At 38.1% G+C, this 19,862-nt stretch overlaps 1 protein-coding gene across 2 annotated transcripts in view; it reads left to right on the top strand.

Moving 5' to 3' along the window:
- The window catches only part of ADAMTS9 (ADAM metallopeptidase with thrombospondin type 1 motif, 9), a 185,666-nt gene that overhangs the window by 17,296 nt on the left and 148,508 nt on the right, over nucleotides 1-19,862 (top strand). The window contains exons 4-8 of one of the 2 annotated variants that reach the window (XM_011980348.1): nucleotides 12,330-12,619; nucleotides 15,205-15,288; nucleotides 15,390-15,505; nucleotides 16,619-16,659; nucleotides 16,768-16,873. In XM_011980348.1, the coding sequence (XP_011835738.1) occupies nucleotides 12,330-12,619; nucleotides 15,205-15,288; nucleotides 15,390-15,505; nucleotides 16,619-16,659; nucleotides 16,768-16,873 (637 nt within the window). The remainder of the gene's footprint in view (nucleotides 1-12,329; nucleotides 12,620-15,204; nucleotides 15,289-15,389; nucleotides 15,506-16,618; nucleotides 16,660-16,767; nucleotides 16,874-19,862) is intronic. The other variant, XM_011980349.1, reaches the window with a different exon arrangement.

The following is a 19,862-nucleotide window of genomic DNA, read 5'->3' as shown; positions in this document are numbered from 1 at the left end:
TTTTCTTATTACTGAAGTCTGAAAGTTCTTTATTCTGTATATAAGTCTTTTGTCAGATATAGTTTGCAAATATTGTCTCCCAGATTGTGGCTTGTCTTTCAAAAAGTCTCTTAATTTGTAAATGCTTATTTCATACATAGCTTCTTTATTTTATTGCCAGTACTTCATGCACCATAGATTTCATGCAGTCACAGAACTACATAGCAAGAAAGTGTAGTGGAGCATGCAGTATAGAGCTTGTCCAAAAAATGGAATAGGAGAGGCTTATTTAGGATTTATTATTCAAAGCCATGGTCTAGGCCAAGAGAAGAGGCAGTTATTATTTTTATTGCTCATCTGTATCCAGAAACACAACTCTCCATGTCCAACCAGTATACTTTGTGATGGCAATGTGTTGTCTTAGCTCATGGGTGAAAACAGGTCCAGAGGAGCCTCTTCATAGGTAAGAATGCAACTGTGTTGTATTGCATGTATGTTACATGTGTGTATGTGCATGCAAACAGCTCGAGAGAAAGAGAGAGACAGAGGGACAATGAGACAGAGACAGAGGTAAAAGAGTTTGGTGTTAATAGTATGAGATTCAGCCCTTACGACCACATGCCCTGCTGCTGAAGAGGGATAGAAGATGTAACTCCATAAATCCTGAAAGTTTCCATCCTGTGCTTTGTGGACAATTTAAATGCTTTTCCAGAGATATCTTTGATTGTATACTTTTTTGTTTCTTTCAAGCCAGTTTCCTAATTCTCACATTTGATGTTATTTCATTGTAACACATCAGATTAGAGAAAATAGAAGTGGTTTTTCTGAAACTATTATCTGTTTCAGCAGGTCCGAAATAAAATTTTCCCAATGAGTAATGGAGATGTGTAGACTGTACTCCCCTTAATATAATTTAACATCAGCAAAAGTCCACTTCTTTTGTGTTGGTCTCTCTCTTTTGGAGTTATTCTGTCTTCTTCTTCCCTGCCACCCTGCTGACTGTTTCATCCATACCCTTTCTGAGAGTGACAGTGGCTCAGAGGGAATCTCTGTTGGGTTTTGCCCCTTTGGAAACTGAGGACTTCATTTTTAATCATCATTCACTTTTATCTTATAAAATACAAGAATTCATAAATTTTTAATACTGGGGGAAACTTTAGCGAGAACTTCTATTCCAGGCCTTCTCTTTATGGATAAGAGGATCAAGGCCCAGAACTTCGAAGGGACTCCTAATATTGGAGCTAGAACGAATGGCAAAATTGAACACAGGCTTCTTACTTCCCAGTCCTGTGTTCTTTCCAGGCTGTAACACAAGGAAAAACTGCAGATGGTGCCTGGAAAGGGGATGTTCAAAAGTATGACTCAAATGAGCTTTGGGAAGTGCCATTGTATTTATTTTAAGTGTGGGAATAATTAAGAATGAACTGTTGAGACTGTTCAAGAAGTTGTCTCAAGCTTATAGAGAAAGATAGAAAGGTTTCAATTCATTTAAGGAATTAAGTTGTCACATCGAGAGCTGAGTATACAGCTACCAAATATGATTTTAAAATAAATAAACCCATCAAGCCTTTTCCGAGCTGGACCAGGGTATTGGGGAAGGTGGCCTGTGGCTGGGGAGGAAGACCAGTGAGGTCCACCAGTCACTGGAGTACAGCATGCCCCTGTGGTCACTCACTTCCATGGTCATGGAACATGGACATTGGGACGAGAAAGGGTTTCAGTTGCAGGCCCTATAAACCAGTTCTCAGTGCCTATAAACTAGGAGACCTGTGTATCAAAAGAATGTGGGAGATACACTCCCTACGAGTTGCTTACATGCCTTTTCAAAGAGCTCCAGCCCAACTGCGCTTTAATCTCTGATATGAGAATGATACCTAGACCCACCACAGGCACCACATTCAGCGTCAGGGCCACCCACAAGCTGCAGTGAAATGTCAGATAGCAGGCAGATCCCAGCAGCAGGCCTGGGAGCCACTTCATTCCAGCAGCCCTAACCTGCTGCTCACTCTAAGTAATGAGAGTTAGCACAGCCCGTGCCTCCAGAGTACTTCCTACCCACCAGGCCCCATTCTAACACTTTATGTAGACTAAGTTATTTCACCCTCCCTACTGCCCTATTAGGCACGAACTGTCATTATCCCCTTTTCACAGATGAGGAAACTGAGGCACAGAGGGCTGAAGTGACTCACCAGAGGTCACAAAGATTGAATGCAGAGCAGCTGGGATTTACACACAGGTCTCTCTGATTCCTGAGCTCACACTCTTATCTCCCACAACACGCTGTCTCCTGTATCCACTCTGCAAACACTTCCTGCCTAGAATGCACCATCCTATACGGTCACCAGGAGGCCCTTGAGATGTGGCTAGTGTCACATGTTGAAATAATATTTTGCATAATTGGGTTCAATAGAATCTATTATTAAAATTAATTTAATCTGTTCCTTTTGACGTTAAAAAAATGTGGCTACTAGAAATTCTTAACTTCCACGTGTGGCTTGCATTTTATTTCTACTGGAGAGTGCAAGCCTGGGAGATGCCAAACCGTGGCACAAAAAAGCCTGAGAAGCGGCCATGGCAAGCGAGCTGCAGCCAGGACAGGGTGGCTGTGGGCAGCTGGCACCCTGCCAGCCAGAAAGATCACTCTCCCACTACTGCTAAGAGATAGAGTGAGTCGAAACCAACATTTCCCAAATAGTACTTCGCAGGATATTGATAGCAAAACTAAATGTCTCTTAGTAAAATACAGGCCCTAGGATGTTCAGCATCTTATACTACTTCAAATAGATACTTTAAGTATTTTCACAAGTTATTTCAAGTGTCCCTCAGTTTCCTCATTTATGAAATGAAGGTAATAGTTCCTACCTTATCGGGTTGCTTTGAGGAATAATCAAGTGCTTAGAAGAGTGCCTGACAATGCGGGGTCTTTTTTGGTTCCATATGAACTTTAAAGCAGTTTTTTCCGATTCTGTGAAGAAAGTCATTGGTAGCTTAATGGGGATGGCATTGAATCTACAAATTACCTTGGGCAGTATGGCCATTGTCACAATATTGATTCTTCCTATCCATGAGCATGGTATGTTCTTCCATTTGTTTGTGTCCTCTTTTGGAAACCATCATTCTCAGCAAACTATCGCAAGAACAGAAAACCAAATACCGCATATTCTCACTCATAGGTGGGAATTGAACGATGAGATCTCGCACTCGGACAGGAGAAGGGGAACATCACACACAGGGTCCTATTGTGGGAGGGGGGGAGAGGGGAGGGATAGCATTAGGAAATATACCTAATGTAAATGACAAGTTAATGGGCGCAGCACACCAACATGGCTCATGTATACATATGTAACAAACCTGCACGTTGTGCACATGTACCCTAGAACTTAAAGTATAATTTAAAAAAAGAGTCCCTGACACAGAGAAAAGCACTCAACAAACGTTGGCCAGTATGATTATGGCCTGTAGTCATTGTTGTTATCACACTTAGTTGAAGGAGTTATAGAATGGAGAATGAAAAGGACACAGAAGGGCTTTTGGGGCTAGTGTACCCAAATCTCAAGCCCAAGTCAGCAAATTTAACTCCCCAGGTAGCTGAAGACACCCACCCCCTTAAAAGGTAGTGAGGGGACCCTCAGACACCTCCCACTGCCCACCACTGCTCCTTGAAAGCCAAGAAGCTTCTCAGTTGTTGCCTTCCACTCGCACGCCCTTCTCTCCCTGAGAGGGAAGCCCATCCACACATCCCACCTGCGTTTTGTTATAGTGCCAGTAGTGATGGTGCTGTCCCCATCACTTGCCTCTTAACTTGGCAAAGATCCCGTAAGTTTGGCAATCATGCGATTCAACAAATGTAAACTGGTTTCTTTCCTGCAAGACTTCTCAGGGCTCTTAAAATGCTAATATGCATGGAGAAAGTTCCAGATGTGCAAGCTGTGTTAAGTGTTTTGCAAAGTTAATTGATTTGTTTTTGAAACTATCTTATGGGACTAATGTTCCATAAACCACTCTCATGGAAACATTGTTTATAAAGGTTCAGGTCAGCCCAAAATGAGTCTTAGCCACAATCCCTTCTGCCATCACTCTTTGTATTTATTTACTGTCATCACTGTGCATGTGGCGCTACTTGACACTGGGCACATCACTTAAAAAATAATAATAAAACAAACAAAAAGAAAAAACAGCTCACACTGTTGTTTGTTTTGTTGATTTTTGTAGAGATAGGGTCTCCCTATGTTGCCCATGCTGGTCTTGAACTCCTGGCCTCAAGCATTCCTCCTGCCTTTGCCTCCTAAATTTCTGGGATTACACAAGGAGCCACTGTGCCCCATAAAATATTCTTTCTAAAACAGAATTGTTTTGTTTGAGAATGTCAATATCCTAATTTATAAAGAGCAGATGTTTTGCATTCTTCAAGTAAAACAATACCACTAATAATTATTATTACATTAAATGTGTAATGGACCTGTCTTCTGTGCCATGCCCTGCTTTAAGGGCATTTTATGTATTATCTCTTTCAATCTCCACAGTTACTCTTTGCAGTATGCTGTTACTATCATCATTTTACAGATAAGGAAACTGAGGCTTTAAAGCAGGAAATGACACAAGAAAGGGCAACTAGAATAGCTTTAGGGCAGGAATGGGAACCAGGGTTGGCCTGGCTCCAGAATCCAAGTGGAAAACCACAGATGATTCCTGTGCAGATTTACTTCTCTCTGTCAAGCTTGGGTGGAACAGAAAGGGGTCTCGCCTTGCTCCTGAATCCTCCCTTTGGTCCTGTGCTGTGTGAAGTCACAAGGTAGCCCAGCGCCTGCAGGAAATTCAGTTAAATTTTGATAAACCTTACAAAATAGAGAGCAATAATTAACTTCCCAACTGTTAATGTTAACATTCAGATCTCCTAGGCCCAACCCCATTTGGTGGGAAACACTTCAGTGAGTTAACCACTGAATAACAAGGCCTGGCTGGTATTTGCTGAAATAATCCCAGTTATTTAGTAACATACTGTGCATTTTATTGTATTAAAATGTGAAATGAAGCTCATTTAAAACATTTTTACCAATAAATCAGCAGATGTTAAAAGTTTTTCGCTGTGAGATTTTTTAAAAATAAGTATACCATCTTAAATCTTTATAATCATTTTTTTAAAAAGATTGGACCCACGTTTTATTCTTGTTTTGTCATTGCTGTTGTTTATTTCAACTTATCTAGCCCAGTACTTGGCACAAAATCGATGTTCAAGGAGTGAATTTTTTAAAAATTTAACTTACAATTTATGAGAAATTCTCTATATGATTTCTTATTTAATTCTCAAAATAGCCGTAAGATGGAAGCAAGTATTTATACACCCATTTAAAGGTCAGGAAACTGAGGCCCAGAGAAGTGACTCAGAAAAGATCCTTCAGATGGGATAGTAGGGTGAAGACCAGCCCTCAGCACTTCTGGTCTTGTAGTTCCCCCTCTTTTCACGGTATCATAAAGCTGGATGTCAGAAATGCAATCAGGCACACTCTGTGCTGATTTTCCCCACTAGGAGTATACAGCTCATGTCTTTGAAATTGTTATTGTAAGCCAGAAAATTGTTTTTAAGCACACTTAGTCTCTCTACCTTAAATGGTTCCTTTTACTTCTAACTCACTTTATGACTTTATGACTGGCAAAAAAAAAAAAAAAAATAGAAAAATATGGTAACGATATTTATTCATTCCTTCCTATGCACTAGGCACTGTGCTAGCACTTTGCGTGCATGATCTCCAATTATTCCTCAAAGCCACTCTATGAAATAAGTACTGTTTTTAACTCCACGTTATAAGCAGGTGTCAGTTGTTTGCCCAAGGTCAAATAGGACTTAAATCAGGCTGCCCTTCCTTCGCTGCATGAGTTCTTCAAACATTGGCTGTTTGTGGCAGTGTAAGCATGACTACTTCCCTTTTGTGAGCATCAACGCCAAAGTAGTTGCAAAAGCCGATATTAACTCATGTCCTTGTAATAAAATGTTAGAACTGTAATACCTATGATGTGGTGATAGGAAACATACAATTGCCAGTTAGAGCTTTTTTAAACATCTAAAATTATTTACATGCATATATGAGGATTCAGATTGCTAAGTATTACACTTTTCTTCTAATGCAAACATGCACTTACTAATTGGAGGCATCAATATGCTATTTTAGGATTTGAGCTAGGCCAAGTTTTCATTAAACTATTTAATTAAGTAAACATGATTAACTTTCGAGGAATCCTCAAAGAAGAAGAAACATGAAAAAATGATGTCCTGTTTCCAGGTGTCTTATTTGAACTTCAAGAGGAAGCAAGAAAATGGTGTAGCCACTTTGGAAAACAATTTGGCAGTTCCTCAAAATGTTATACGTAGAGTTACCGTATGACCTGGCAACTCTACTGCTATGTATATATACAACAAAAACAAAAATATATTCACCCAAAACCTTGTACATGAATGTTCATAGCAGCAATGTTCTTATTCAGTTGGGTTGAATGTCCACCCAAATGTCCACCAACTGATGAATGGATAAACATTATGTGGTATATCCATACAGTGGAATATTTAACAGTAACAAGTAATGGAATACTGATGCATGCTACAACATAGAAGAAACTTGAAAACATTGTGCTAAGTGAAAGAAGCCAGTCACAGAAGGCCACATATTGTATGACTCTACTTAAATGACATGTCAGAATAGGCAAATTCGTAAATACAACAATATAGGTTAGTGATTGCCAGGGACTGAGGAAAGGGGAGAATGTAATGACTGCTATGAGGTATGGGATTTCTCCTTGGGAGTATGAAATTAGTTCTAAGGTTAGATGGTGGCCTTGATTGTGGAACTCTGCGAATATCCTGAAAACTATTGATCGTCATACTTTGAAAATTGTACTTTATACAAATAATCTTAAACTATTGTTGAAAAGTTATCATAAATGTAAAACTATATATGAGGAAAAAAAAGAAGAACAAGAATACACAGACCATTTTTACAGTGCTTTCCAGGGCAGTGAAATTTTATTATGTAGCCTATTCTGATTAAACTGTAAGCAAAGTGACTTTGCAAATTCCTGAAACACGAGCCTCTATTCCTCCTTTAGCATTATACTAAAAGCTCACAAAAGAGAAATGTGGATGACTTTCTGTTTATCCTAACAGTGTGTACTCTGTGGGTGAAAACTATTCTGTTATTACAATTCTATTCAGAAGCAAGAGAGTTGAGTGGGTATATAAGATATAGTGTCTATTTTTAATGCTATTTTTAATGAGAAATTCAAAGTTGCTTGCTAAAATGGTTAATGTGATAGAAATTAGTTGGACTAATTAGGTCAATAAATATGATTCTAACTTATTAGGAGAAAAGGTCAGATTGATAAAAGACTGAAGAGCATTCTGTTTTAGAAGAAATTGCTTTTGATCCTGAAGAAATAATTTGGGTTTTGCATTTTCATGCCATCTAAAGTATGCTGAATTATTTCTTTGATACACAGATTACTTGTGGGTGAAATATCCTCTAGAAATATTACAATTACATGAGTTGTTTGCTAGTAGAAATTGTAGCCTTTTTCTGATTAATGCCTTCATTTCTTTGATTATATTTATAAGTATACTTTGTTTCCAATTATGGCCTTGATTCATCTGCAGGTTTTCTTGTGCCCAAGTCCCCTCTGATGATTCTGATAGTACATTTGTTTTTCCCCTTAGTGGTCAAAAAAAAAAAAAGAATTCCATACAACATTTCCTGAGTGCTGTTCTCACTCAGTAGTTTTCTCTAAGTAAATCCAATAAATAAAATTGTAATATTTACAGAAAACATTAAATAAGGATTATTTACTTTTCACAAACTTAGTGATATAGTTTCTCTTTTTTAAACAGCTTTATTGAAGTATAAGTCTCATACGTACTATTCACCCATTTAAACTATACGATTTAATGATTTTTTGGTACATCCACAGATATGTATAATCATCATTTCAGTCAATTTTAGGATATTTTTATCACTTGAGGGAAGAATCTGTACTTTTTAGCTAACCACACTTCCATCTCCCCACTCCATCTCTATCCAAAATACTTCAGACTAGAAGTCTTTCAGATTTTGGATTTTTTGGGTTTTAGAATGCTTGCATATACTACACATAGTGAGACATCTTGAGCATAGGACCCCAGTCTAATCACATATCTTTCAATATACACTTCATGCACATAGGCTGAAGGCAATTTTATTCAACAGTTTTATTAATTGTGTGCATGAAATAAAGTTTGTGTTAAATACTTATGTGTGGAATTTTTCACTTGGTAGTGTCATGTCAGCATTTAAAAGTTTTGAATTTTGGAGTATTTTGGATTTGGAGTTTTCAGATTAGGGATGCCCAACTTGTACTACTCTACTTTCTGTCTCTGTAGATTTCCCGGTTTTAGACATTTCCTATCACTGGAGTCCTTTGATGTGTGGTCTTTTGTGACTGGCTTCTTTCACTTTCCTGGTAGAATAAAGTCCATCAAAGTGTTTTATAATGATAAAAAAGTCAATGTATCAGGAAGATATAATAATTATAAGCATGTATGCACCTGATAACGGAACATCAAAATACATGAAGCAAAAACTGACCAGAAATGGAAGGAGAAATAGACAATTCAGCAACAATAATTGGAAACTTCAGCACCCCACTTTCAATAATGGATAGAGCAGCCAGGCAGAAGATTGACAAGGAAGTAGAAAAGTTGCCCAACACTATAAACCAACTACTAACAGATATCTATAGGACACGTTACCCCACAAACAGCAGAGTATTCTGAAGTGAACATGAAACATTCTCCAGCACACACCAATACAAGAACATAAAACAAATTTCAATACATTTAAAAGGATAAAAGTAATACAAAACATCTTTGCTGATCACAATGTAACAAAATTAGAAATCAATTACAGACAAAAAATGAGAAGTGCAAATGTGTAAATTAAACAGCACCCTTCTAAATGAACAATGATTCAAAGGAGAAATCAGAAAATTTTTTGAGATGAATGAAAATGAAGACTCAATATACCAAAACATGGGATGCTGCCAAAGCAGGGCTTAGAAGAAAATTTATAGTTGTAAATACTTCTGTGAAGAAAGAAGGTCTTAAATCAATAACCTAACCTTCTACTTTAAGACAACAGAAAGAAAAGAGCAAGTTAAAACTAAAGCAAGCAGAAGAAAAGAAATCGAGATTAGAGCAGAAATCAACAAATGAGAAATAGAAAACCAATAGAGACTTTAAATCTTCTAAAATGTCTAACACTTTACTTACTATAATAAATCAAATTATAATAATTACAGAAGACATTAAGCAAGGATTATTTATTTTTCCCAGTGTAAGTGACATACTTTCTTAATGTATTAAAAAATTTAATTTTCAACATAGCTTCCATACACCTGTTGTAAAAAACAAAAATCTTCGTGAAAATATCCACCAGGCACTGTCTTTTTCTCAACTCATATTTATTTTGGGAGCTGTTCACCATATCATGAGCTCATTTCAAACCGTAGCTGTTGAGAAAGCTCACCTCATAGAGCACGGTTTAGGGAATTGAGCAAATCTACGACTGATTCCTTGTACCTCCACTTCCTGCAATGTGACTTTGAATACGTTGCTAATTTCTTTGAGACTTATTTTCCTCATTAGAAAAATAGAGGTAATTTTCTCACTTTGAAGGGAGTAAGATAGCATACATAAAAGAGCCTAATTCAATGCCTGGTACATAATAGGTGTGTAATTAATATCTCATCTATATTCATTTGATGATTTAACAATTGATTTGGCCTTGGTATGCATATACTGAAAACTCATATATGTATACCAATGCCAGTTGGTAGACATGCAATAGCCATTGGCATTGGTATACATATATGAGTGTTCTTGAAAGAAAAACTAGAAGAAGAATGTAATGTTACATCTTATGTACCAGGTTTTAGGCTAGTGATGTTATCTGTAACTGGACTGCATATAACTTGTTTGACAGTTTGGACAGATTTTACTATAGTAGTCCTCCCTTATCCTTGGGGGATATGTTCCAAGACCACCAGTGGATGCCTAAAACCACAGATAGTACCAAACGTGATTGCCATTGGCCAGAAAGTTTCTGTTCCTGTCTTCCAACCACAAATTGAATGCCTCTCCATCTTAAATAAACTGATTGTGCACTGTATCCGTAACTTTTGCAGTTTGGGGTGCGACAGCAAAACTAGCACCAGTTTCTTTTCATTCTTCGTAATTTTACAGAGGGAAGATCTGTTCTTACCATAGACTTTAACAACCTCGGCATGCAGAGTTTTTCTTTTTTTCTTTCCTTATTAAGTTGAGAGTTTTCACCTTTTCACTTAAAGTTAGCACTTTACAGCTTCTCTTTGTCTTAATCCAAATTACCAGCATCACTACTCTTGCACTGTGAGGCCATCATTAAGTAAAATAAGGATTCCTTAAACACAGCACTGCAATACCTCGACAGTCAATCTGATCACCGGAATGGCTACTAGGTGACTAGGTGGGGCGTGTATACAGGGTAGCTAGCTAGCCTAAAGGATGATTTCCAACCCCAGGCAGGATGGGGCAGGATGGTGCCAGAGTCCATCACACTGCTCAGAATGGTACGCAATTTAAAGGTTATAAATTGTTTATTTCTGGAATTTTCCATTTAATATTTTAGGACTGAGGTGACTGCAGGTAACTGAAACCAAGGGAACCGAAACCATGAAAAAGGGGGGGACCACTGTATTTTAAGAATGACTAAAACACTCAACTTGGGTAAAATGCACATCCTGGCCTAAACTGATTTTCTTAGCAGTTGGTTATAATGGTCAAATATTTAGTCCTTTCAAATATGAAATCACTTACAATCTAACTGTTTTTAATTTTTATTTTTACCTTTGGTATTGATGTGACAAATTCTATCCCTTATGGTTAGGTAAGCATACTTCTTCATTGTAGAATTCTGTTGCCTATTTTAGACCACAAGCTGGTGGCATTAAAGCACATTTATGATCTGATTGTCAAGTTAACTGATTAAATTCTGTTTTTACTCAAAGTGTATTTTGGCAGGCATTTTAATGCTTATTCTGTTTATTGCATAGTTGATGATGCAAAAATTCAGTATTTTCATCAGCAATATAAACTTCAAGCCAAGTTGGAAACTAGTGATTCTCAAAATGTCAGTGTTAATATCAGTCACCTGGGGATCTAGTTAAGCGTAGATTCAAGCCTGGGGTGGGGCCAAAGAATCTGCTTTTTAACAAGCTTCTAGTTGTTGTCAATTTTGCTGGTCCACGGACCCTGCTTTGAGTAGCAAGACTGTGGAGAACCCAAGAAGAGGCCTAGGCATGAGTTGGAAATCAGTAGAGCTAATCTGACATTATAAACCATGGTCCCAGCTGCCTGCCCAGACTCTCAGAGTTTATTTCCTTAACTGAGCCCTGGAGTAAGTTAATTAAAAATTCAGAGACATTGAATTGCTGTGATTCTATTCTTATATTTTAAGTACTGAAATGATCTAATAAGGTAATAAAATACCTGGTTGTGCATTTTCTACAGTTCCTTTGTATCGTCTGTTAGCCTGTCCACCTCTGAGACCTCTTTGTATTAGAACTAATTGAATAGCATCAGTGGTATATATGGAACTTTTTTTTTTTTTTTTTTTTTGAGACAGAGTCTCCCTTTGTCTCACCCAGGCTGGAGTGCAGTAACGTGATCTAAGCTCACTGCAGGCTCTGCCTCCCAGGTTCAAGCACTTCTCGTGCCTCAGCCTCCTAAGTAGCTGGGATTATAGACGTGCACCACTATGCCTGGCTAATTTTTGTATTTTTGTTAGAGACAGGGTTTTACCACGTTGACCAGTCTAGTCTCAAACTCCTGGCCTCATGAGATTCAACTGCCTTGACCCCGCAAAATACTGGGATTACAGGCATGAGCCACTGCGCCCAGCCTCCATTTAAGTTTTTTAGAGCTCTGTAGCTACATATTGGCCCTTACTATACCTTTGGCAAGAGTGGGATTCCTTGAATCAATCTCAGCAAGGCTTTTGTTACCAAATGAAAAGAATAAGAATCACATGCCTTGTTTCCCTCAAGCTCAGGCCTGATTTTCTAATACCGTAAGTGAGCAAGTGTGAAAGCTTCCCAGGGAAGCAAACCTCAAATCCTTAGTCACTTAGGTGGGAGTACAGATTGAGGTGCGTCTATAGAGTCCACGGTATGCAGGACTTGTTTTTGTATGTAATCTGACCACAGAGGCATCAATTTACAATGTGTCAAATTAAATTCTTAATATAAAATAGCTGTGGCTTGAAATGTAATGCGTACCATCTGATTTGTTACAGAACACAAAAATAGGCACAGTAAAGACAAGAAGAAAACCAGAGCAAGAAAATGGGGAGAAAGGATTAACCTGGCTGATGACGTGGCAGCATTAAACAGCGGCTTAGCAACAGAGGCATTTTCTGCCTATGGTGATAAGACGGACAACACAAGAGAAAAGAGGACCCACAGAAGGACAAAACGTTTTTTATCCTATCCACGGTTTGTAGAAGTCTTGGTGGTGGCAGACAACAGAATGGTTTCATACCACGGAGAAAACCTTCAACACTATATTTTAACTTTAATGTCAATTGTAAGTACATTCAAACGAAGGTGATTTATGAGGTCTCTAAATGTGCCTTTGGGGAATGGGTTTCCACTCAGTGCTTTGGAGAACCATTCAGAACTGACATTTCAGCCATTCAGGCAAGTGACTGAACAGAACATAAGATTATTTGTTGGTTGCCTTTTTAAACTGACAACAGTGGTTATCAATATGGAGTATTTATTCTGCGTTAGACAATGTGCTTCTTACTTAAAAGGTATAATTTTGAATCCTGGCAACCCTGCCGGGTGAGATTATCAATCATGCCCATTTTATAGATAAGAAAACTGAGTCTCAGAGGAGTTAGGTCACTTGCCCATGGTCAGGTAAAGTTAATAAATCACTTGGACACTGCCTGTGACCTTTAGCTTGTCCAGTTCCCAAAACCAGTGCTTTTTGCCTCACTTAGGAACTTTGCACAGCCAGTTGTGGATATTCAGTAATTCTTAGGGAGGCTGGTTGTGAACCATAGTCACCTGTGCAACTTCTAAAAATAGCCTCTTCCCCGGGATTCTAATTAAGTAGCCTGGGGAGTGACACCTAGGAGGCTTTCATTCTATTTTTCTACTCCCATTTTGAATTAAAACCACAATACATTTGCATGGCTTTTAAAAAATCAGACAGAACAAAGACTATTGTTAAAAAATAAGTACCATTCTCTATGCAGACTGCCAGGCCTCTTCCCAGAGGCAGCCACTGTTGAAAGTTTTCTTACATGTTTCTAACAAGCACTGCCCAATAGAAATATAATGCAAACCACATATTTAATTTCAAATGTATTTAAATTTTTTAAAAAGTTGTTTTTCCTAATTTTAAATTTTCAAGTAACCACATTAAAAAAAAAGTTTTTAAGAAAATGGCCAGGTACAGTCACTCATGCCTGCAATCCCAACATCTTAGGAGGCTGAGGTGGAACAATCTTTTGGGGCCCGGAGTTTAAGACCAGCCTGGGCATTATAGCAAGACCTGGTCTCTATAAAAATAAAAAAAAAAAAAAATTAGCCAGGTGTGGTGGCATATACCTGGCTCATATATAGTAGGCTGAGGTCCTTGGGAGCTGACATGAGAGAATCTCTTGAGCCCAGGAGGCTGCAGTGAGCCTTGATTGTGCCACTGCGCATCAGCCTTGGCAACAGAGTGAGACCCTGTCTCAAAAAAAAAAGTAAAATATAAACAGGTAAAATTAATTTTAGCAATATATTTTATATCAAATATTATTTTAAAAATTATTGAGGTATTTTACTTTTTTTAATACTAAGCCTTCAAAATCCAGTGTTTTACCTTCTCAGTATAACCCGATTTGAGCTAGCCACATACCAGTACTCACTAGCCACATGTGATGAGTGGCCACTGTTGGGCAGTGCAACTCTAGGTATTTCTTATGCAAACACGTTTGCATATACAACTTCTTTTCAAACAGGAGGCATTTTCACATACTGTATTACACATTGCTATTTTATTGAACGATTCGAGATGGTTCCAGAAAAGCCCATATAGACCTCCTCTTACTCCTTTTCAGCTGTAGCATAACTTTTCTTTCAGTGGATGAGCCCTAATTTACCTGAACTAAAACTTATTTTTAATAAATCCCCCAGATGGATATGAAAAGCAATCCTGTTTGGGCATAGCTTTAGGGTTTCTTCTTCCCCCCATGTGGGCTGTGGTACTCCTTGCCTTTTTGTTCACTGCTGTGACCCATTCCCCTCTGCCCTCCGTCAACCCCGCCTGGCCTTCATGACCCTCTCGCCCCCACATGCTGCTCAGTCCCAGATACCCCAGCCCTCTCATGCCCAGGAGGGAAGGGAACATCTAATCTGGCCCTGCACATATGCATAACCTCATTTTCACTTCTTAATTTCAGATCTCTCATAAGAATTTTTGTTATGAACATGGACTTTGGGTCAAACTGCCCTAGGTTGAGAGTTCTGGCTCTGCTACTCACCAGTGTGTTGCCTCAGACAAGTGACTTAATTTCTCTGAGTGACTTAGTTTCCTCATTTGTTGAACAGAGATTTTAATAGTACCCAGACCAGAGTTTTGCTGTATAGAGACTAAATGCATGTGTGTATGTAGTTTTCAGCCAGTTCTCAAGCATTTAGTAAATGTTAGCTCCTATAATTAATTATAATACTACAAAAATAAAAACCCCACCAGGTTAACAAGGTTGTCAAGGACACAAATTGGTGGTAAACATTAAAGAACAGCAGTGTTGGCTAACATGCACCCAATGTGAGATTCTATAAGGTGGCAATCTAGGACTTCAGAAGAGAAGAAAGAGCTTAATGGAAAATTAATATCCAGTGTTCTGGTACAGAGAACTGTTAAGTCACGTGGCAATGCAATTTCAGAGGAATTTAAACTTGTTTGAATTCACTGTTACCTAAAACTGTGATCTATGAATTTTACAAAGAGACTTTACAAAAAGGATTGTTGAGTGAATGAAAAATTCACAACCACAAAATGCATATGTTGCAAGAAACGTAAAAAAGAGGTGGAGCCCAACGTAAGACGTGACTTGCTTATTGCTTACACGGAGTTCACAATTAACTTTGAAAAATTTATCTCGGTTGCAGGTAGCCTCTATCTATAAAGACCCAAGTATTGGAAATTTAATTAATATTGTTATTGTGAACTTAATTGTGATTCATAATGAACAGGTAATAAAGTTTTTTTTCTTTTTTCTTCTATCTGTATCCGAAATGGCATATCTAATTGGTACTGGTACAACAGATTAACCATAATTCTTCTCTGTATTTAGGATGGGCCTTCCATATCTTTTAATGCTCAGACAACATTAAAAAACTTTTGCCAGTGGCAGCATTCGAAGAACAGTCCAGGTGGAATCCATCATGATACTGCTGTTCTCTTAACAAGGTATATGGATTTCTTATTCCTCAGATCTTTCAGTCTCAGGTCAAGTTGATGGGATGTAGTCACGCATTCCTGATAGTCAGCTGCTGGTGGAGGGTTTCTCAGCTTAGGCACTGTTGACATTTTGGGCTGGATAATTCTTTCTGTGCATTGCAAGATGTTTAGCAGCATCCCTGGCCTCTGCTCACTACGTATCAGGAGCACTCCCTCCCCTCAGTTGTGACAACCAGCAATGTCTCCAGACATTGCCACAGCCCTCCGTGGGAAGGGCAGAATCACCTTGGTTGAGAACCACTAACTTATAGATGCCAAGTGAGGAATTAATGTGTTAGGCAGACCTGAAAATGAATGCCTTATATAACAGGCAAGGGCAGCTGCTATTCAGATGGACCTGGCATTGCCATGTAGTATATGAGTTCAGTGTTGCCAGCTTTTGTGATTTTGCAAAAGCCAGAAAAATGAATTTTTTTAAACTGTGAAACCTCCCAATTTTTCTATGGTAGCCACTATCTCAAAATGTTAAAACACTCTAGCAACACAGAGGCATGCTGGCTTAATTGTGCCTCCCACCTCCTGCCATCTCTATTGTGGTCATGAGCATGTCCTCTTTTTTTTTTTTTAATTATACTTTAGGTTCTAGGGTACATGTGCACAATGTGCAGGTTTGTTACATATGTATACGTGTGCCATGTTGGTGTGCTGCACCCATGAACTCGTCAGCACCCATCAACTCGTCATTTACATCAGGTATAACTCCGAGCATGTCCTCTTAAATGAAAGTAAAAGGTATCTTGCACCTTCTCAGGAATGTTCTCAAAGAGTCTTTACAAAACTAGAAACCAGGGTATTGGGAAAATCCTGGTTGGAGAGATTTTTTACTGCTCTGTGACCACCCTGACCACAGAAAAAGACTTCTTAATGTAGTAGTTTATAATTCTTAAATCAACAATTCCAAAATTTTTTTCAGTTTTGAAACTCTGGTCTTATGAATTTACGTTTTGTAACCCCCACCCCAAAGTGTGTGCTGTTGTGAATGCCTAGACAACCCTAAAGTATTTACTTATATTGACACTTACTCTTTGATGTCATCAAGGCCTAAGTCTGCTTTGCTTTCAGACAGGATATCTGCAGAGCTCACGACAAATGTGATACCTTAGGTGAGTTCTCTGTGCGTATCTTCTATGGCTAAAACAATTTACTGCATGTTTTTATTTCAAGCCACAGTTGCTTTTTAGAGTAAACCTTGTTGTTTTTCCTTCTAATAGGCCTGGCTGAACTGGGAACCATTTGTGATCCCTACAGAAGCTGTTCTATTAGTGAAGATAGTGGATTGAGTACAGCTTTTACGATTGCCCATGAGCTGGGTCATGTGTGAGTTTCCTTTCAGTAATTTCATTTAATTCAGAGTGACCTAAACCTTTTATTCCTTCGCGTCAGTGAGCATTTACTTGACTTTCAAGTGTGTAAGACACTTCCCGAGTCATAGTAGAGTTTGCAGGGTGGAAGAGCTTTGAACCTAATTGGGTGAAATGACTTTGACTTCCGATAGTTGAGTAAATGCAGTGCACTCTCTTCAGCCATAGCTTGTGTGTATCTTTGGTTTAACTGCTCAAGTTCAACACATAAGGTCTAATAGTCTCCTTTCCTACTGGGAACTGGAGAAATGGGGTCTTTCCATTCCTTCTACTGAAGCAGAGGATATATAAGCCTAGAGAACTTTCCTGATTTAACACCTTTGTCCAGGAGGGTCCCCCACCATTACTGTGGCCCCCAAGATTTTTACAAAGCCAGACCATTCCTGATTCTAGTTATACACAGTTCTAATTCTGATATTTAGCATCTGGGAACAGTAATATCCCTTTTTTCAGGAAAGAGAATGAACAAAGATAGAAAGAAGGAATCATTTCCTAATTATGATCACTAAGTGGCTATTATGAAATGGCTTTTCCCTTTTGCTTTTTAGAAATAGAGCATGGTTAGAACATGGGGCAAAACACTGCAAATTTACTAGAAATTATTCTGAGTTTTGATCTGCATTATTTTCTTTCTAGGATGATTAAATTACTTATACTATCCATTTTGAAATAATTTTCTGAAAAGATATTATTAATATAGCTGCAGATCAATTTGTGTGGCAGATGATAACTTTACTTAGAGCTAACATCATTTATAAAACAAGCTTTTCATTCATACATTTAAGGTCCTCTATGTGCAGTGTAGTGTATGAGGCACAGAACAAGATGCATATATACACAGGTGTCTCCAATTTAGCTCAATCGATAACAGGTATATTTTTAAACTAGTACCTTTCAAATGTATTTTAAGAGCACACTCCTTTTCTTTTCTCCAGAGGAAATATAGTCAAGTGCCCCCTATTTAGAACATAAAAGAGGTATGGCTTTCCATTAAGGATTTGTGGCAGGCCCAACCTGCTTAGTCAACATCTTCTCTATCCTTGTGTTTTCTGAAGCACCTTTGTGAAACTCAGGGAAGCCTTGAAGAGAATTCCCATTCCAGCTTCCCGAGCTTAGTGGCTGTGGGATTTGATCAAGTAATTAAAGCTCTCTATGGCTCAGTTTTCTCATCTGCAAAATGCAGATAATAACAGTACAGATGTAGAATTCCTTATCCAAAATGCTTGGGACCAGAAATGTTTTGGATTTTGGATTGTCTCAGATTTTTGCAATATTTTCATATACATAATGAGATATCTTGGGGATGGGACTCAAGTTTAAGCAAGAAATTTATGTTTTGTATATACCTTATGCACATAGCCTAGAGGTAATTGTATATGATATTTTAAATAATTTTATGCATTAAACAAAGTTTGTGTTACACATTTATGTGTGGAATTTTCCACTGGTGTCATGTTGGCACTCAAAAAGTTTTGGATTTTGGAGGATTTTGGATTTGGGGTTTTGAGATTAGGAATGCTCAATCTGTACTATTCATTGGGTAAAATAAGTGATTAAATGAAATGAAGCATCTCAAGCATTTAGCACATTTTCTGGTGTGTTGTGAATACTGAAAAGTCATGGTTATTGTTGTTCGTACGTGTCCAATAAGTATTTATTACTATTTAACTCCTTCAGTGAGCAAATGTGAGTAATATTTGAATGAAAATAAATTTTCAGCTTATTTACATGCTGAAATAAACTTGACTGTATCAAGTAATTGTGAGAGTGGGGAATAAACATCATCTGGGGATGGGAAATAAACACCACTATAGAGAAACTGCTAAGATTTGAATGCCTTGCTTGTTTTAAGTTTGTTGATGCAGGTATTACATTGATTATGCATCAGGGAACTGGAAACCAAGGCATTTATTCTTTTAAGAAAATAGATTCTTAAGCATAAGAGTCTCAAGTTTTAAGAACTATTTCTAAATTCAACTAAGATCAAGTTTTTCTGTCTCTATTGGTGAGTATTAAGAGGCATAAACTTAAAAAGGGAAAATGTGATAAATTAATGGAATAGACTCCATAGGCTTTTATTCCAACTTTTATATGATGCAAATCTACATGCTTCTGTCTGACTCACTTATTTCTGTAATCAAGATGAACTAGTGAAGGGAATTTCTCCCTCAATGCTACATTAATTACATGCGTCAATTTTGTGATTGGGGATAGTCATCCAGACAGAGGGAAGGTGACCCTTCTGAGGTTGTCACCCAGTGGATAATTGCCTGAGCTGAGAATGGCATGTGGGTCACAGAATTGGTGTTTCTGGATTTAGGAAATACTTCCTACATTTTTCCACTCCTTCTGGCTAAGCCAAGAATGGCAAGTATGTGTTCATGCTGCTGCATTCCCTTCCAGGCCCATAAGGATGTTGGCAGTCCTTCACAGCCTTCTCACAGGCGGAACCTGGATTAATTTAAGAATCCTTTTGTGCCTGGCTTTTCAGGAAGCCAGTACCAATCAACTGGTGTTGGCATGAAGCATGAAACTATTTGCCATCTCTGAGTTACGCCAGTAGAATTGGCATGCCTCTGGTTTCCATGCATACCACTACCTTTCATGGGTTTTATTGCGCACAAACTTTGCATGCCTTTAGAATGATATACCTACACAGGTATATAATTTGTCACCCTGATCCAAAAAGGGGAAGATGCCAAGATCCATAGTGAGCCTCTTATTAGAAAGCTCTTGGCTTCAGTTTTTGACACTTCCCTGGCTCTTTATATTCACATTATCATAAGTTGCCAAATTCTTGACTCTATAAATTGCCCTTTAACAGCTTATTAGGAATTCCAACTACTGTATTCTAGCACCAACTACAGCATATTCAGAGCCTCTGCAATTCCAAAAAGTACACTTAAACCAAATACATGGGCCAACCCACATCTTTTAAAATGCAT

Source organism: Mandrillus leucophaeus, unplaced genomic scaffold (assembly GCF_000951045.1).
Source record: "Mandrillus leucophaeus isolate KB7577 unplaced genomic scaffold, Mleu.le_1.0 Scaffold210, whole genome shotgun sequence".
Classification (NCBI taxonomy): Eukaryota; Metazoa; Chordata; class Mammalia; order Primates; family Cercopithecidae; genus Mandrillus; species Mandrillus leucophaeus.
Note: the sequence above shows the minus strand (reverse complement) of the source record. Positions and strands in the feature narration are given on the sequence as shown.